At 29.5% G+C, this 14,468-nt stretch overlaps 2 protein-coding genes across 5 annotated transcripts; both read right to left on the bottom strand.

The window, feature by feature from the left end:
* Positions 1–3,575: 3,575 nt before the first annotated feature.
* On the bottom strand, positions 3,576–10,431 carry LOC131668365 (PC4 and SFRS1-interacting protein). Of its 4 annotated transcripts, none has more exons than XM_058942468.1 (12): positions 10,063–10,431; positions 9,777–9,847; positions 9,449–9,603; positions 9,194–9,381; positions 8,722–8,938; positions 7,968–8,063; positions 6,893–6,953; positions 6,122–6,296; positions 5,998–6,051; positions 5,853–5,918; positions 5,640–5,766; positions 3,576–5,565 (listed from the first exon to the last, which is right to left on the bottom strand). In XM_058942468.1, exons 1-12 carry the CDS (start codon positions 10,141–10,143, stop codon positions 5,441–5,443), a joined length of 1,416 nt encoding a protein of 471 aa, XP_058798451.1. In that variant the 5' UTR covers positions 10,144–10,431; the 3' UTR covers positions 3,576–5,440. The 4 variants fall into 4 exon arrangements, with proteins under 4 accessions (XP_058798451.1, XP_058798450.1, XP_058798452.1 ...); XM_058942467.1 differs by having other exon boundaries at positions 6,893–6,956; positions 10,063–10,430; XM_058942469.1 differs by lacking the exon at positions 7,968–8,063 and having other exon boundaries at positions 6,893–6,956.
* A 1,011-nt stretch (positions 10,432–11,442) lies between these two features.
* On the bottom strand, positions 11,443–14,126 carry LOC131668372 (mediator of RNA polymerase II transcription subunit 11-like). Its single transcript, XM_058942481.1, has 5 exons — positions 13,902–14,126; positions 13,729–13,824; positions 13,524–13,664; positions 13,115–13,398; positions 11,443–13,039 (listed from the first exon to the last, which is right to left on the bottom strand). The coding sequence occupies exons 2-4, from the start codon at positions 13,802–13,804 to the stop codon at positions 13,124–13,126; spliced, it is 492 nt and encodes a 163-aa protein (XP_058798464.1). The 5' UTR covers positions 13,805–13,824; positions 13,902–14,126; the 3' UTR covers positions 11,443–13,039; positions 13,115–13,123.
* Between the last annotated feature and the right edge of the window lie 342 nt (positions 14,127–14,468).

The raw sequence follows: 14,468 nt of genomic DNA, 5'->3' as shown, positions 1-14,468 counted from the left end.
ATTCTTCTTCAAATCGTGATTTACATGGCACGAGCCGTATTTCAGCGTTGTTTATGGGAGAAATTTCGTCTATACGCTATATTTTAAAACTAACGATATAGAAAAAAATATATATAAGCGCGCGACGTTTCGAGATAGATTCGGCCCTAAAAATAACGCCGGTGACCTAAAACTGAATATTTCCAAGCCCATCCGTTGTTTCGAATAACTAACTCGTGAACTTTCTGCGGCATATTAATTTCAATTAAATACTAATTTATTACGAGTCAAGGTCTTGATTCTTGATATTGTTTTCTTCCAACTAAAACCAAAAAAAATTCGCCTTAGCGTTATCGCATATCTCATAATAGTGACATTGTTGAAACGCATTGCCGAGGCATTTATTGCTCTTAATTACATTTTACTGTACAATATTCACTTGATCAAAAAAAAGTGCACTTGAATTTCGCTTAAACTCATGTGAAAGTTACGCTGGAAAGTTCACGCTACGTTTTGCAGGAAACTTGAAAAGCAAAGTTTTGCGTGAAATACAGGTAAAACGATTGATGGGTTTTTATTTCGGCGTTCATTGTGATTTTTTTTGTATTGCGAAACGGTGTCAGTTTATTTTTTATTACTTCTGTCGCCTAACAAGAACGATTATTTGAAAGCCTTTCACTATGTAAATGGCCAACGATCACTAGTGTACATGGGGTTGATGTTAATATATAGCGGGTTCAAAAATTTAATAAATGAGAAAGTGTACCTTTTTTAATGATTCGAAAGAAGAATAAAAAATCGAATGTTCCGCAAGAAGGTGAATATAAAACGGTTATTATCCGATCTAAAACCATATGTAGAAAGTTCGTTTAACTAACTAGTCGATAGGATAAAAGTATTTCTGTGCGATGATAGAGCTCATACACTACTCTAAAGCCGGCTCAACAAAACGTACTAAACGCAACAGCGCCGACTATCGATTCAACAATAGTGTATAGGCGCAACTCAGCGACTACAAGTATAAGCAGTCCGTTTATTCAAGCGTTCAAGTTCTAGATTTTGTACGATCAGCTCAATTTGTTATTTTTCGACGCAATCTATTCATTAGCGCAGTCATCGTACAACCTATAATGTGATTGAAGAGTTCGAAGACTTTCGCTTCTTAGGTAAATGTCACAAAAGCGTTAGACGGTGGTAAGTTTTGCCATTTGATTTGTCGATTTAATCGCCACATTATCATAAATACTCTATTGATTATTGTGAAATGGTTCGTTTTGTTTTTCTTTTGGCATTGACGAGTGCACCGCGAACATATAATGCACTCCCGTCAACTGTAATTGCAGCACTCGCGCATAATTTATAAACACTTATTTTACGACAAGATGTAATGCCAATCAAATAAACAATTAGTTATTATTTGTGTATTTTTGGGTACTGCGTCAGCAATGATTTCATGATTTTCTTTTGATACGATTGGCATTTCGCGATAAGGCTAAATGGCATTACCTTGTTCGCGATGACTCATTGCAAATATATTTGGACGCTTCACCGAAAAAGAAGAAAAACAGAAAAACAATTACACATGGCCTAAAGTAACATTACGTATCTATAGAACGCGTCATCTACGGTTGACTTTCAGAAAAAAAAACATCGAAATGGTTTTGTCTATACGTTGTCCGATGATTCAAAGGAAAAAAAAGTTTCACTTTTTTTATTTGCGTCGTCTTTTCGAAAAACAAATTCAGCTAACAGCCTCGCACTAAATTGTATCAACTTTTTCCGTAACTAAGCATTAATTTCACATCGAAAACAGATCGACATCACCAAGAAGAATATAGCTCGTCATGGGAGAAAAGAGTAAGAAGAAGGGGACAAGCAAGAAAAATGGAAAAAATGGCAACGGGGGTGGTGGTGGGAAGGCAAAAGGTAAAGGTGGCAAAAAATCGTCGAGAGGATCAAAACGTAGCGGAGGAAAATCAAGGTTCACAATGGATATCTTCAACGAGGAGGCGATGGAGAATGCTTATTATACTTGCCATAATATCATGGATGTGCTGTTCTGTCGGGGGTTCCCTTGGCCTCACGCTCAAAAGAAAAAGAAAAAGGGCAAGAAGTAGATGCTATGTTTTTGATGAGAGGATACGATGTGAATTCTGATTCTATGAGTTACAGTCTTATAATGTATACCTTATTTTTAGTTGATAATACGGCTAAAGCTCAATTGCATTTGATTTCACGGTACAATGTTTTACAATAATGAGGCTGAATAAATGATGCATAAAAAAAGTCGATGTACCTAAAACTGTGCTTTCATTACACTTCTTTAGTTGTAACCCTTATAGGTATCACTTTTGAGCCATTTTTCCAAACAGTATGTCCAAAAGTACAGTTTGCGTAACTTTTTATTCATCTAAATAAACTTATATTTTGTACGGATAAGCCATTAAATCGCATTGACGCAATTGGGCTTGCTTAAGGCGGCTTGGTAATCAATATTACATTTTTGTAATTGAAGATGAATTAAATCACTATTTATACTTGTATTCATACTTATTTTTCAAGTGCTTTATCGATTTTCAAGTAATATTAATAATTATTATTTGAGTTATTCGATATAATATTGTTATGCATTACTTCCCTGACATTGAACGTAGAGAAAAACAAAAAGCGTTGCCAAGCAATTAGTTGTTTCCGTTGATTTTATTATTATTAGTCAGTTGAGTTGAGTTTAGTGACTAATAAAAGCGATATTGTGTTTAACCTCTTTGTACGAACTAATAAATACGCTCGAGTTCTTTTATAAATAATTATCATTATTAATATATAAGCGAGTGATATAACAATATGTATTTTGCTTTTTCTTTTGATTCAAATAAGCAACTTTCCAAATAGTCTATGTGAAATCATTGAAGATATAATTTATTCTTTCTACTGCAATGAAATTTGATATTTTTATCAAACTTTTGTTACAAACCCACCTTGCTAAAGCAAATACGAGTGTTATACTTAAGGTATCTCATATATTCAAATATTTTCCTACAGGTACTTAATGTACCTTTGCTGCGTTTTATGTGAATATAGTTCTTGAAATAACACTAATACTAATAATAATATATCCTTCGTCTCACAATAGTGAAATATTGAAAGACTCATACTGCACAATACCACTTGAAAAGCAGGAATTTTACGATTGACGCATTCCGCATTGTTTACCAATCAAGTTAATATTTTGCGATTGAAGCTTTTGATAGCACTAGCAGTTTTGTAATGTTGTCTCTAGATTGTTTTACGAGTTGTTTATTTTAGTGCTTTTGATTTGCGAGGTTGTAAATTAAACTACTTAATTGCATATTGTTAGTGTTTTTTATAGAAGGAATCAAAGCGTTCAATCATCAAATTTTAAGACGGTATTTTACTGATTCATAAGCAAAGTTTTATGTCAGAAATAAGTATAAATAACAAAATGTAATTAAGCTTTGACAAAACAAAAAAACATGAATATTTCGCAAATTCAATCAAACACTTTGAACAACTTCGAACACTGAAGTCTCCTTCGGTCATCTTTTAAATCAATCATAGAATGTATAGGTTTGTTGTAAATAATAAAACATAATTTACACGTGCAAAATACATTACTTTCTCGCAACATTTTTTATTCAAAATATCTTTGATACAAGCTTATTCAAAGATTATGATACTATAATTTCTAATCTTAAACTATTCCTGCTTTCTTTTTTTAATCGTTTTTAATTTTTTATTTTTGTATCAAAATTCGATATAGATTTATTCTTTTGAGGTTTGAACTTTTTCATATTCTCTCGCTTGTGCAAATAAAATCGAGCCAAGTCATCAAAAACGAAGAACAAATGTACATAAAGGTGAGCAAAGATTAGCAAGACACAAGTTACAAGTACTTGATGTTGTGCGAACTGTTTGCCAGAGGCAAGTATAAAAATGACAAAGATAGATCTTTTCAGGCGTACAAATTTTATAAAATACAGAAGTTTTCTTTACATTATAACTATTTTACGAAACAAATATATTTTACCAATAATTAAAGAGATGCCTGTTAGTGAAATTTGAAGAAAGTTATATTTTATATTTATACTTTCTTGGAAATTTTACACTACATACGACCTTAAAGATGAAAGCTATCACAAATACTTAATTTAATGTTCATATCTGATCATTAGTGTTGACAGTTTGTTTTGTAATTAACTGTGATTAACATAGTTGCACTACTGTTTCTACAATGTGAAATATAAATGTAAATACATATCACGACGTTATTACTATTTATAAGCTTATTTAAAGTGCATTATCAAATAAAATGTCAAACATGATAATTTTTTTTTTGTTCCTCATTCTAAGCTGTAACTCTAATGATCAATTGACTAAGCTCAGATATTTATTATCATGTATAAATTGAGAATTTTGATTGGACTCTTATAGAATGTTATAGATCACTGATTTGTTTTGTTTTATGAAAGAAAAAAATAATTTGAAAACTTTGTCTCCAACCTCGATTCAAAGTATCGACTAAAAGACTTAAAAACTTTTAAATGACGAAATATAAGAAAAATCGTTTCCGTGACTATTATTTAATGACATTAATAACATTCATACGAGACTAAAAATAATATCGCTGTAGGAATATGTTACTTTCTTATTACATTGAAAATAAGGATGCGAGAATGATTTACTTTTTACCAGACAATAAATTGTAAACATTCTAGTTTCCTTTGTAAATATGAATTGATTATAACTCACTTTAATATCAGTGTACTTATCAAAGATAGGCATCTTATTCAAAAATTTTTTTTAGAATTTTAAATAAAATCAATCGATCAATCAATCAATCAATAATTAAGAATGATGACAAACTGCAATCTTATTTTAAAAAGAATGTCAAATAATTTTTTTCAGCAGTGTTTCTTGTTCATATTATTTGCATTTGTATGCTGTGAATTGATTTCCAACACATGTGTGAGATCACCTTTTAAATATTAAACTAATTTTATATCTTGTCACATGCGATTCAATGCACCATATGATATATATAGTCATGATTTGTATCAGTTTCATAAGTATTGTATCTCTATTGTTAATTACAGGTTTGAATGTCATCATCAAACATAATAACCTCAACTACACGTAGATAAAATAGTATATGCAAGAAACAAAGACCTTTTTTTGACATACCTTAAAAAAATCTAATGATTATCAAATAAAAAAAGCCTATTCTCACATTAAATGTTATAGTCCACATTACAGCCAATGAAAAAATGAATATCTCATTTCATAGGAAAATTTTGATTTACATAAAATATATATGATTTACATACTTTTCAGGAGTAAATCACCTTAATTTCACAAACTTATTGTCAGAACAAATGATACTATCGCTTTAGATGATGACGGGAAATTGCCATGAAAGAAAGTTAAACCTATATTAATAGAATTATTCCTTTGCTTCAGCTTCTTCTGTAACAGAAGTACCTGTAACAGAGTCCTGTGGTACAGACTCAACTGCTGTTTCTTTTTTAAGACTCGTTACTTCTTCAACTTTAGTTAGCTTAGATGACTCTGAAATAAAATTTTTTTTATTGAAATGAATACTTTTATATTACTAACAATTGATGCAACATCATGTAAAATACCTGTAGGATCAACTAGCAGAGAGAATAATTCTTCATCATTCAAATGTGCAGTGTGTTTCTTGAACTCTTCCAACTGTTTGACAAACACATGCCAAAAACTTTCACCCTCAGAAATTTCAAAAAGTGTCTAGAGAAAAAAAGTATTTTAATAATGAAAATTCAAAATAAATATTAGGAAAGAAAACAAATATAAATTATCTATTATTAGTTTACCCTGAATTTACTATAGATTTCTTCTGCTTTCTTTTTTATTTGTTCTGCCTTCTGTTTAAAAACAATCTACAAAATTAAAGTAATAAATCATTTTATAAAAATTCATTCTTAATTTAAATTATTTGTAATCTAAATTAATACACACTGTTTCTTCTTCACTCAATTTCCAGTCTGGAAGATTTCCAATATATCGTCTTAACTAAAAATAAAAATATGTAATCAAAATATTATTGCCTAAATTTATGGTCTATTATAAACATTTTATTCACCCTCTTGATAGTTTCAACAATATGGGAATGTTTTTTCAACATCAAAGGTGTAATTTCATATTCTAATAGTTGATCTAATGCATCTAGACAATCATTAACATTTGCTTTGTCAAGACCCAAGCTTGACCTTATCTGTGTATCCAAAAATAATATATGTGATTCTAATCGTAAGGTTCTGAAAAAATAAATGAAATATTTAATAGTTATTTATAAATTATGAGATCACACAGTATGATTGACTATATTGTTTTTTCATTTATGTAAACTTACAGTAACTGATTCATAATTCTACTCAAACATTCAAATTGAAAAAATTACATAAAAATTATTCAATTACAGTAATAGTTATATGGAATTTTTTATTTTAAATGTATTAGATATACCAGATTGAATCAACTAAAATATCTACTTCATTATTTTATTTTTCGTACAGATTTCGGCAACGTACATAGTTATTATAATGATATTTATGCCTTGTGATTCTACATATTTTTTTTATCGTATAGTAAAACCTATTATCATTTAGGTTATGTTTAGGAATTCAGAAAACCGTTGCATGCATACATTTTTACAACCTGCCAATTACTAAATTATAATTTTTAATAAAAAACTTTAAATAATTTTAATCTGTCTGGTGTATGAACATTAGAATGCCAAATTATGAAACTAAACATAACTTATATGGCTTTTCAAAAATAATGATAAGTCTTTTGAATAACTTCTATAGTAGAACATAAAACGTGAATAGCAATGGCAAAATAATGCACTTACTTCAACTTTGACTGATTTTGTTCAGCCTCCACACTGTCAATAAGTACGGTCTTTTTATCATCTTCTGGAACAAATCCGTAAAAAAATGAGCATATGTAAACAAATAGAAATTCGTGACATTGTTTGAAGGACATTGCTTTACAAAAGATATAAACGCGCTCTCAAAAATGTCTAAAGATGTCGGAACATGGTCATGCGCACCCTATATTAAAATCCCGTTCTTATACCTGCTTTGTGCAACTCACTTTTTTTTCAAATTAACATTGCAAGTAGATTATCTGCGCGTTAATTTCGAGCGCTAAAAGTTTTTCTCAACTGTCGTCTAATGTTTCAACCATACTTCCTCTTTATATTAACAAATTAAAACAAGATTTATTTAAGCTTTCGTCTAGGTAATTTGAAAATTCTTATAGTGGTTTTGTTAAGGCCTTTCCCATAATAATTTTATTTATATTGTATAATCCATTAATTGTAAATTAACAATTTATCAAAAGACAGTTATGAAAGTTTTATATAGAATTTGAAAGTACATTGAATTTTATAAAGCATATAAAGCATAAGCAAAATTAGTGATTAAGATCCTTTCTTATTTCTATGTAGCACGTAAAATACATGTTTAATGGCTGATTTCTTGTTTTATGATTATTCTTTGCTATATTAAAATTAGAATTTGAAAAAATGATCACAAAAATAATTTACATTGAAGAATTCTAGTTGATTCATACAACTATTATAGTAAAAAGTGCAAAATTAATAAATGATTTTAGTTGAGATCAAAGTATATATAACAACAAAGTATATATATCAAAAACAAACTTTATCTTATTTATTATATTGCGCAACCAAAAATATATTTTAACATGATTTTTTAATTTTATCTAATAATAAAACGGCTGCGTGATATTCGTGATCACTTCCCAAAACTCCGAATTCATTTCAATATAGAATAATCGTAAAGCAAATTATCGCTCATTCACTATATGTTTCTTTATATCTTATAGAAGCAGAAAGGACCTGCGAAGCAAAAGCATTTATCATTTTCGTCTTTTGCTATCAGCGATAAATTGACACTTACTCTCAATGCCCATCCTCTTTTTAATTGGTGTAACTATATCCTGATTTTCGTTGCTATCTTCAGTTTTACTTTTTGTTCTACTTCTTGCAGAATGCTCTATAACAAATATCAAATTACTCTATTGAAGCAAGTACTAATAAAATTACCAAAATGATTGAAAATACGATTTTTCAAAAGTATATCTTTAATATTGTATCTATAAATAAAGCCTATGTCAACCAATTATTTATTTTGTAAAAATAGTTTCAATATACATGTAAAATGTGTCATAAAAATAATACTTTGTAAAAACAAAAGAAAATAGTCAGCATAAGAGAAAAAAATCAACTAAAAAAGTAGTAACTGGAATAAAATCTGTAACCATTAATTTTTTTTAGCCTAACAATTATAACAAAAAGGAAGTGGTTGTTTCATATTACTAAGTGGCTTGTAGACAAATCAAGTGCAATTGGTCTAATAACACTAATCTTAACAATTGTTTTATTGTTAATGTAAGAGTCTCATCACTTTCCGAATTTTTTGTTTTATTTTCATTATTCCCGATTTCAACTTTTTTCTTGATCGAATAATCAAATACAATAGGCAGATCATAATTGCTGTATGCCTTTAAAGATTAGTTGTCCATAAAAAAAAGTGGAATAAAGGAAATCACTGATTAAATTTTTTTTCGTTATATGTATAACAGAAAATACAATTTTCTAGATGAGTTGCAAATAAGCATGATAATAAATAATGAAATAAAGAAGCTTCTCACCATTCCTTGATGAATCAATTGAAATTTCAGCATCAATACTATCATGGAATCGTTTAGGTTTGATTTTCCTACCACTTCGACTGACTTTTTTGTCAGAATCCTCATCTTGAGAGTCCTGTGATGTAGTGTCTAATTTTGCATCTAGTTTTGCACTATTTTCTGCTAATATCGTAGCCATACTTTTTCTTCCTCGTTTTTTCTTAACTTCTGTAACATCCTATAAAATATTGAAGGATAAGTTTCATTGATAAAACAAAAAAATATTAAATTTGTTAAATGCTTTTTCTGATGAAAAAGAGAATGTTAGGGGTAATCGCACAAACCATTCAGACTTAATAATGGCCTGTCGGCAACTCCTTAATTGATATTGGGATTATCAAAAACAACAAGTTTAACTTATCCAATGTTGAATTACCATTTGATTGATCCCAGACATTATAAGTAACTTTGATAAAATATAATTAAAACTTACAGGTGTATTAGGTACTACGTGTGACTTTCTCTTCACAGTTTTTTTTTTGTCTGTTTCATCTATAACAAGGTTTCCGGCATCAGTGTCTTCATCACCAGTTGTTGGTTGATTCATTGAATCATTTGATGCTACAGTACTATCATCGGCTGCATTTTCAGGTACATTTTCAATCGCTTCAGTATCTGAACCTACATAAATCAATTAATAAATAGACTGATATCTACATATAATTTACAAACTACATTGCTAACATACCTTTTCCAGAATCATCAAGTGTTGGATTGGGATTCTTTCTAAGATCCTCTTCCAACTCTTCAATTCCTTCATGAAAATATTTTCGTCGAACAGTTTTACTGAATTTATCTTTGTTTTCTGCATATCTAAAAAGATCTTCAATTTTGCATGTTCCACTGAAAAATATCATAGCATTACAAATAATAACAAGATAGAAGCATTTACTTTATTTACAAGTATGATTCTTTAAGTGCAAAACATATATAAGTGTGTGTATATTGAACATGATATTGACAAAATGCTACATGTTTCAAATAAAACAATTAAATGAAATACAATAGTAACTTACATTTCCTTAGTACCAAAAAACACCACATGGTACTTTGCCTGCTTTGATGTAGGGTCTGTAATACTTTCAATCTGAAAATGCACAAATCAAAAGATCAAAAATCCGACATACCACCATTGTATCAAGAACAACACATTTTCTCAACTCCCAAAGCATCACTTCCACAATAAATTAGCTACAAAGTCGACTACTAAGCTACTACGACCGCATATAAACGACATTTTAATTCAGAACAAGTCGTAAGAAGTCAAAGAAAGATGAATATATCAACAAAAAAACAATTCACCTTAGCAGGCCAAGGCGGATAACCTCGCACCTTAGCGAAGACGCGCTCACCGACGCTAAATTTGTTAACCAGTTTAACCATTATCTTATTGGTGGTCCCGCACTAAATAGATGATTTTAGGTGCAGATAAACACCTTCTTGAGGTTGCTTTATATCCTCGTACGTGCACCAAATTTACAGCGTGCTTTTCCTCTCGAGAATCGATCACACACAAGTAAAGGGGCGATGAGAGAACCGAGAAAAAAAACACCGAGCGTCGCTCTCTAGTCTCTATATAGGTCTCTCTCTCTCTTTCTCTCTCTCTCTCTCTCTGTCTTTCTCTCTTTCTCTTTAGACGACGTAACCCTCCACAATCCACTGTGTCTGTGTGTCCCAGCGCTGCTGTATTCACTGTGTTCACGGCTCAGGCCAGCAGGCTGTATACATGTGTATGTATGCGCATGTCATCACTGATCGCATACATTCTACATATGTATCATGAAGACTGCGTAGTGTAGTACGTATAGTATTAGTGTATGTACATAAATTTTTACGACACAGTTGCCGTTTGGCCATAGGCTTTCATTAAATAGCATTGCGCATGCGCTTTTAATACACTACATAGCCGAGGAGATGGAGGGAATCAGGAAAACTAACTTATTTGGTATGCAAGCTCAATGTTTGACAATTTACGGCAGACAACATTTATAATTATTTATTTATTTTTTATCAACTATCTCAAATCGTGAAAGTGTTAATGATTACGGGTTGTTTCCTGATTTTATTTCAAAATCATTCCTAGCTATTATCTAATATTTATATTTTTTATTTGTTGAATCATTTTCTGTGATAGTGCTTTCCCTTTTCTTTACACCCGCATTGATGACGCGATAATCTTTATAACAATTTACAGGCATCTAAAAATGTTGTAAGAAGTAATTCCAATAAACTTTCAAACAAGATTTTGCTTTTAAGTTGCATACATATTTTAAAATTAGTCATACAATGTACATACATACAGAGCATGTATTGTATATAAAGAACAATTACATATAAGTTGAAATAATAAAACACTAATAAGTAGCTGAAAACTTATGCTATTTAATAAATTACAAGTTTTATATAAAAAATAATATTGTTAAGTTATATTTTAAAGGTCCAAAAGATTCTAGCGATACTCTAGAAATTAACATAAGGGAAAAGGGAGAATTTTTTTAATTCTTGACAGTTTAATAAATCTAAAGGACTTGATTTTCAAATTATGAAAATTTTTATTCAAATAGTAATATGATTGCTACATATGCTAATATTTTATACAAAATATTAGATATTTTATTGATTGAACTTATTTGAAGTATTATATTCTATTATAAATAAAAATATTTTTCTTGGCTATGTAATTACAAATTCATTTCTTATATCAATGAATTGTTTATCCATTAAAATGACAAAAAGAGTGATAATTATGCAGTTTCTCCATTTACGTACAAAAGATTGATCTAAATTTTTATGATAAAAAAATTCATCAATCATATTCAACGAATACCATAATTTACAATAAATCATTAAAATCAAATGTTCAACTCACATTTTCATAATTCTATGATTGTTATTTCGCTATTTCATTCTTAAATTTGAGATACAATATCAAATACTTTATCTTGTTTACTGGTAAAATCAAATTGATGGTCCCTTTTTCTTTTCGACAACCACATTTGTCTAGTATTTATGTCGCTGTAGAAATATGCATGCAATGAAAAATATTTATAGCTGCTTCCCTGTAATAGTTTTTGTAAATTATAGATTCCAATGCTTGAAACAATTATTGATAATGTGAAAATGTTTGTAATTAATCATATTTAGAGCATTTTGTGCAACATTGATGATTATTTTTTGTATCCTGATAGAGAATTCATTCAATGATGATATCGGGCTAATTTTATTTCTTATGTTTATAACAATAAAATATTAATGCACATCATAGTCAAACTGAGAATTACAGACCACCATTGGAGTTTTTTTCAAAATAACGGCTGCACCAAACCCTCTAAAAGTGGTGTAACACTCTAGCTACAAAAATTTATCAATAATAATTATTTCAAATATGTAGGATCTATAATTTATACATTGGAGAAGAGTTACCACAAATTTTATCTACTGATAGTATGATAAGTATGTAGCATGATTTGTTTTTGTTCAGATTTATTAGAAAAAAGTCAAAGTACAAATATTTTAACTTGTTATTGACTTCCATAGTTTTATGAAAAAGAAAATCGTACAACAAATCTTTTTCAAAACGTTTTTTAGCAAAATAATTTTCAAATGAAATTTAAAGTGTTATAAATTATTTTTCCAATAATATATGTACTCTGTGTAATAATAAACGTACTTTTGTAAAAATCCAATTTAATTAAAATTGTATTTGGTCATTGTTTATTACATATATTACAAATCACCATTGCAAAGATTAATACTTATATAGAGTATTGTTATTTTATAAATTAAAGTACATTTTTGTATAACAATCGCTTTATATTTCATAATATTTATAAAAATACTCAAGAATACTATACTTTAATAAAAAAAATACAGCCATTAAGAAACAGTTTCAGTCGTTATTTCAATAAGAAAATTTCTAAGATTAAAAAAAAATTGTTACAATACAGTAGTATACTTTTTACTTTAGTATGAATACGAACCGAAGTACTGTTGAAAGTCTACATGCAAAGCAATAAAATTGTCACTATGATTCTCTCTAATTAGATCTTTTAGTTTTAATTTGTGTTTTATACAAAAGTTTGAGCAACCACAAAAAGTTTGCCATACCCCGGTATTCCTCAACAAAGTAATGTTAATAATAAATAGATGATAGTTGTTGAAATATATGTTGAACCATCTAGAGTCTAGGAAAACCAAATGATGGATCTGTAGTTTCCTGGCCTGTTGCAGGATAAGTATTTTGAGAAAAAGCCAATGGTTCACTTGTCATTGGCTGGAACTGAATGAAAAAAATTTTATATACTTTTACACATTACCATTGAAAATTATCAATACATAATTAATAGATTCTTACCTGCATTAACTATGCTGTCGGAGGATTAATCTGAGATGGCTGCACAGCAGCAACATTACCAGCAGCCATCTGTTGAGGCTGCTGTTGTTGCATTTGTGGTGGTTGTTGCTGCTGTTGTTGTTGAAGCTGTTGCTGTGGCCTACCCATAGCAGCAGCTCGTGAATGCTGATGCTTTATCATAATGCGTTCCAGTTCATCAACTCGACTGCGCACATGCTGTAATCTGTGCCAAGCCATTTGCAAAACCTTTTGACTTTCATATCCTGATCCTTCGTGAGGTTGTCCTAAAAATTATTGATTATATTTAATAATGACAACATTTGAACACAGTTGATCAATTGATTCATAATTAAGCTTAATTAATCATACAAAAGCTTAATTAAAAGTAATGAAGATCATGCTGATATACCTGTAGACACTTGAGTCAAATAATTAATTTGCTCACTTAGTTTAGATTCAACTAGACCTAAAGTTTTTATGAATTGATGGGTTTGTCCTTCAGCTTGTTTTGAATTGGATTTATCCTTACTCAATTCCAAAAAAGCTTGGCCTAGAGTAAATAATCAAAGTTTGATATTTCTTATTACTGAATGTGAAATATTACAAAATAATACCTGCACTTTGTAAACATGTTATAATGTCCTTTTCAATTGCTTCTAAATTTTGAATTCTTTCCATTGGAGGAGACATTTTGCTTAAACCTCTAGTAACTTAACAAAATTTTAATTACTAGTTGAATTCAATATAAATTACGTACTATGGACGCATAAAGGTAGCGAAAACTAACTTTCTGAAGCAACACTCTGGCAACTACTAACTGTAGACTTGATACTCGAAAACAATGTGCCATAAGCGTAAATTCGTCGATTTATAATCGTCAATACGCTGGCAATCAAAAATCAGTTCATATATCGAATGAATTAAGATAATTAGTTCGGATTATTCGCAATAAATAATTCAATGTTACACTACGCAACTGAAAGTTACCATATTATAATATAATTATACGAACCCAAAAAGGTTATGTTGTTCTTTTGATATATATATGTATGTATATAGCATGGTGACTATATAGTATCTATACTACGTATAATATAGTCTCCATGGTATATAGGCATTCATAGTATCTAGATATACTATGATCTGTGGCTTGATCGTGGTATCACAAGAAATAAAATTAAAAATACGTAAGATGTGATAATTTTTTTTATGAAATTTTATTTGTATCCGGCTGCTTTCGTATCGGTTGGTGTCAGTGTCGGCATGGAGCATAAATTATATAACACTGTACATACTAGTGAAATTGCCGATAATGCTGATTACAATGTTGCCTCGAGCCGATAGTATATTTTCA

The sequence above is a fragment of the Phymastichus coffea genome, unplaced genomic scaffold, assembly GCF_024137745.1.
Source record: "Phymastichus coffea isolate CEN01 unplaced genomic scaffold, Cenicafe_Pcof_1.1 PCOF00077, whole genome shotgun sequence".
Taxonomy (NCBI): Eukaryota; Metazoa; Arthropoda; class Insecta; order Hymenoptera; family Eulophidae; genus Phymastichus; species Phymastichus coffea.
The sequence above is the reverse complement of the archived record's forward strand: the minus strand, read 5'-3'. Positions and strand labels throughout refer to the sequence as shown.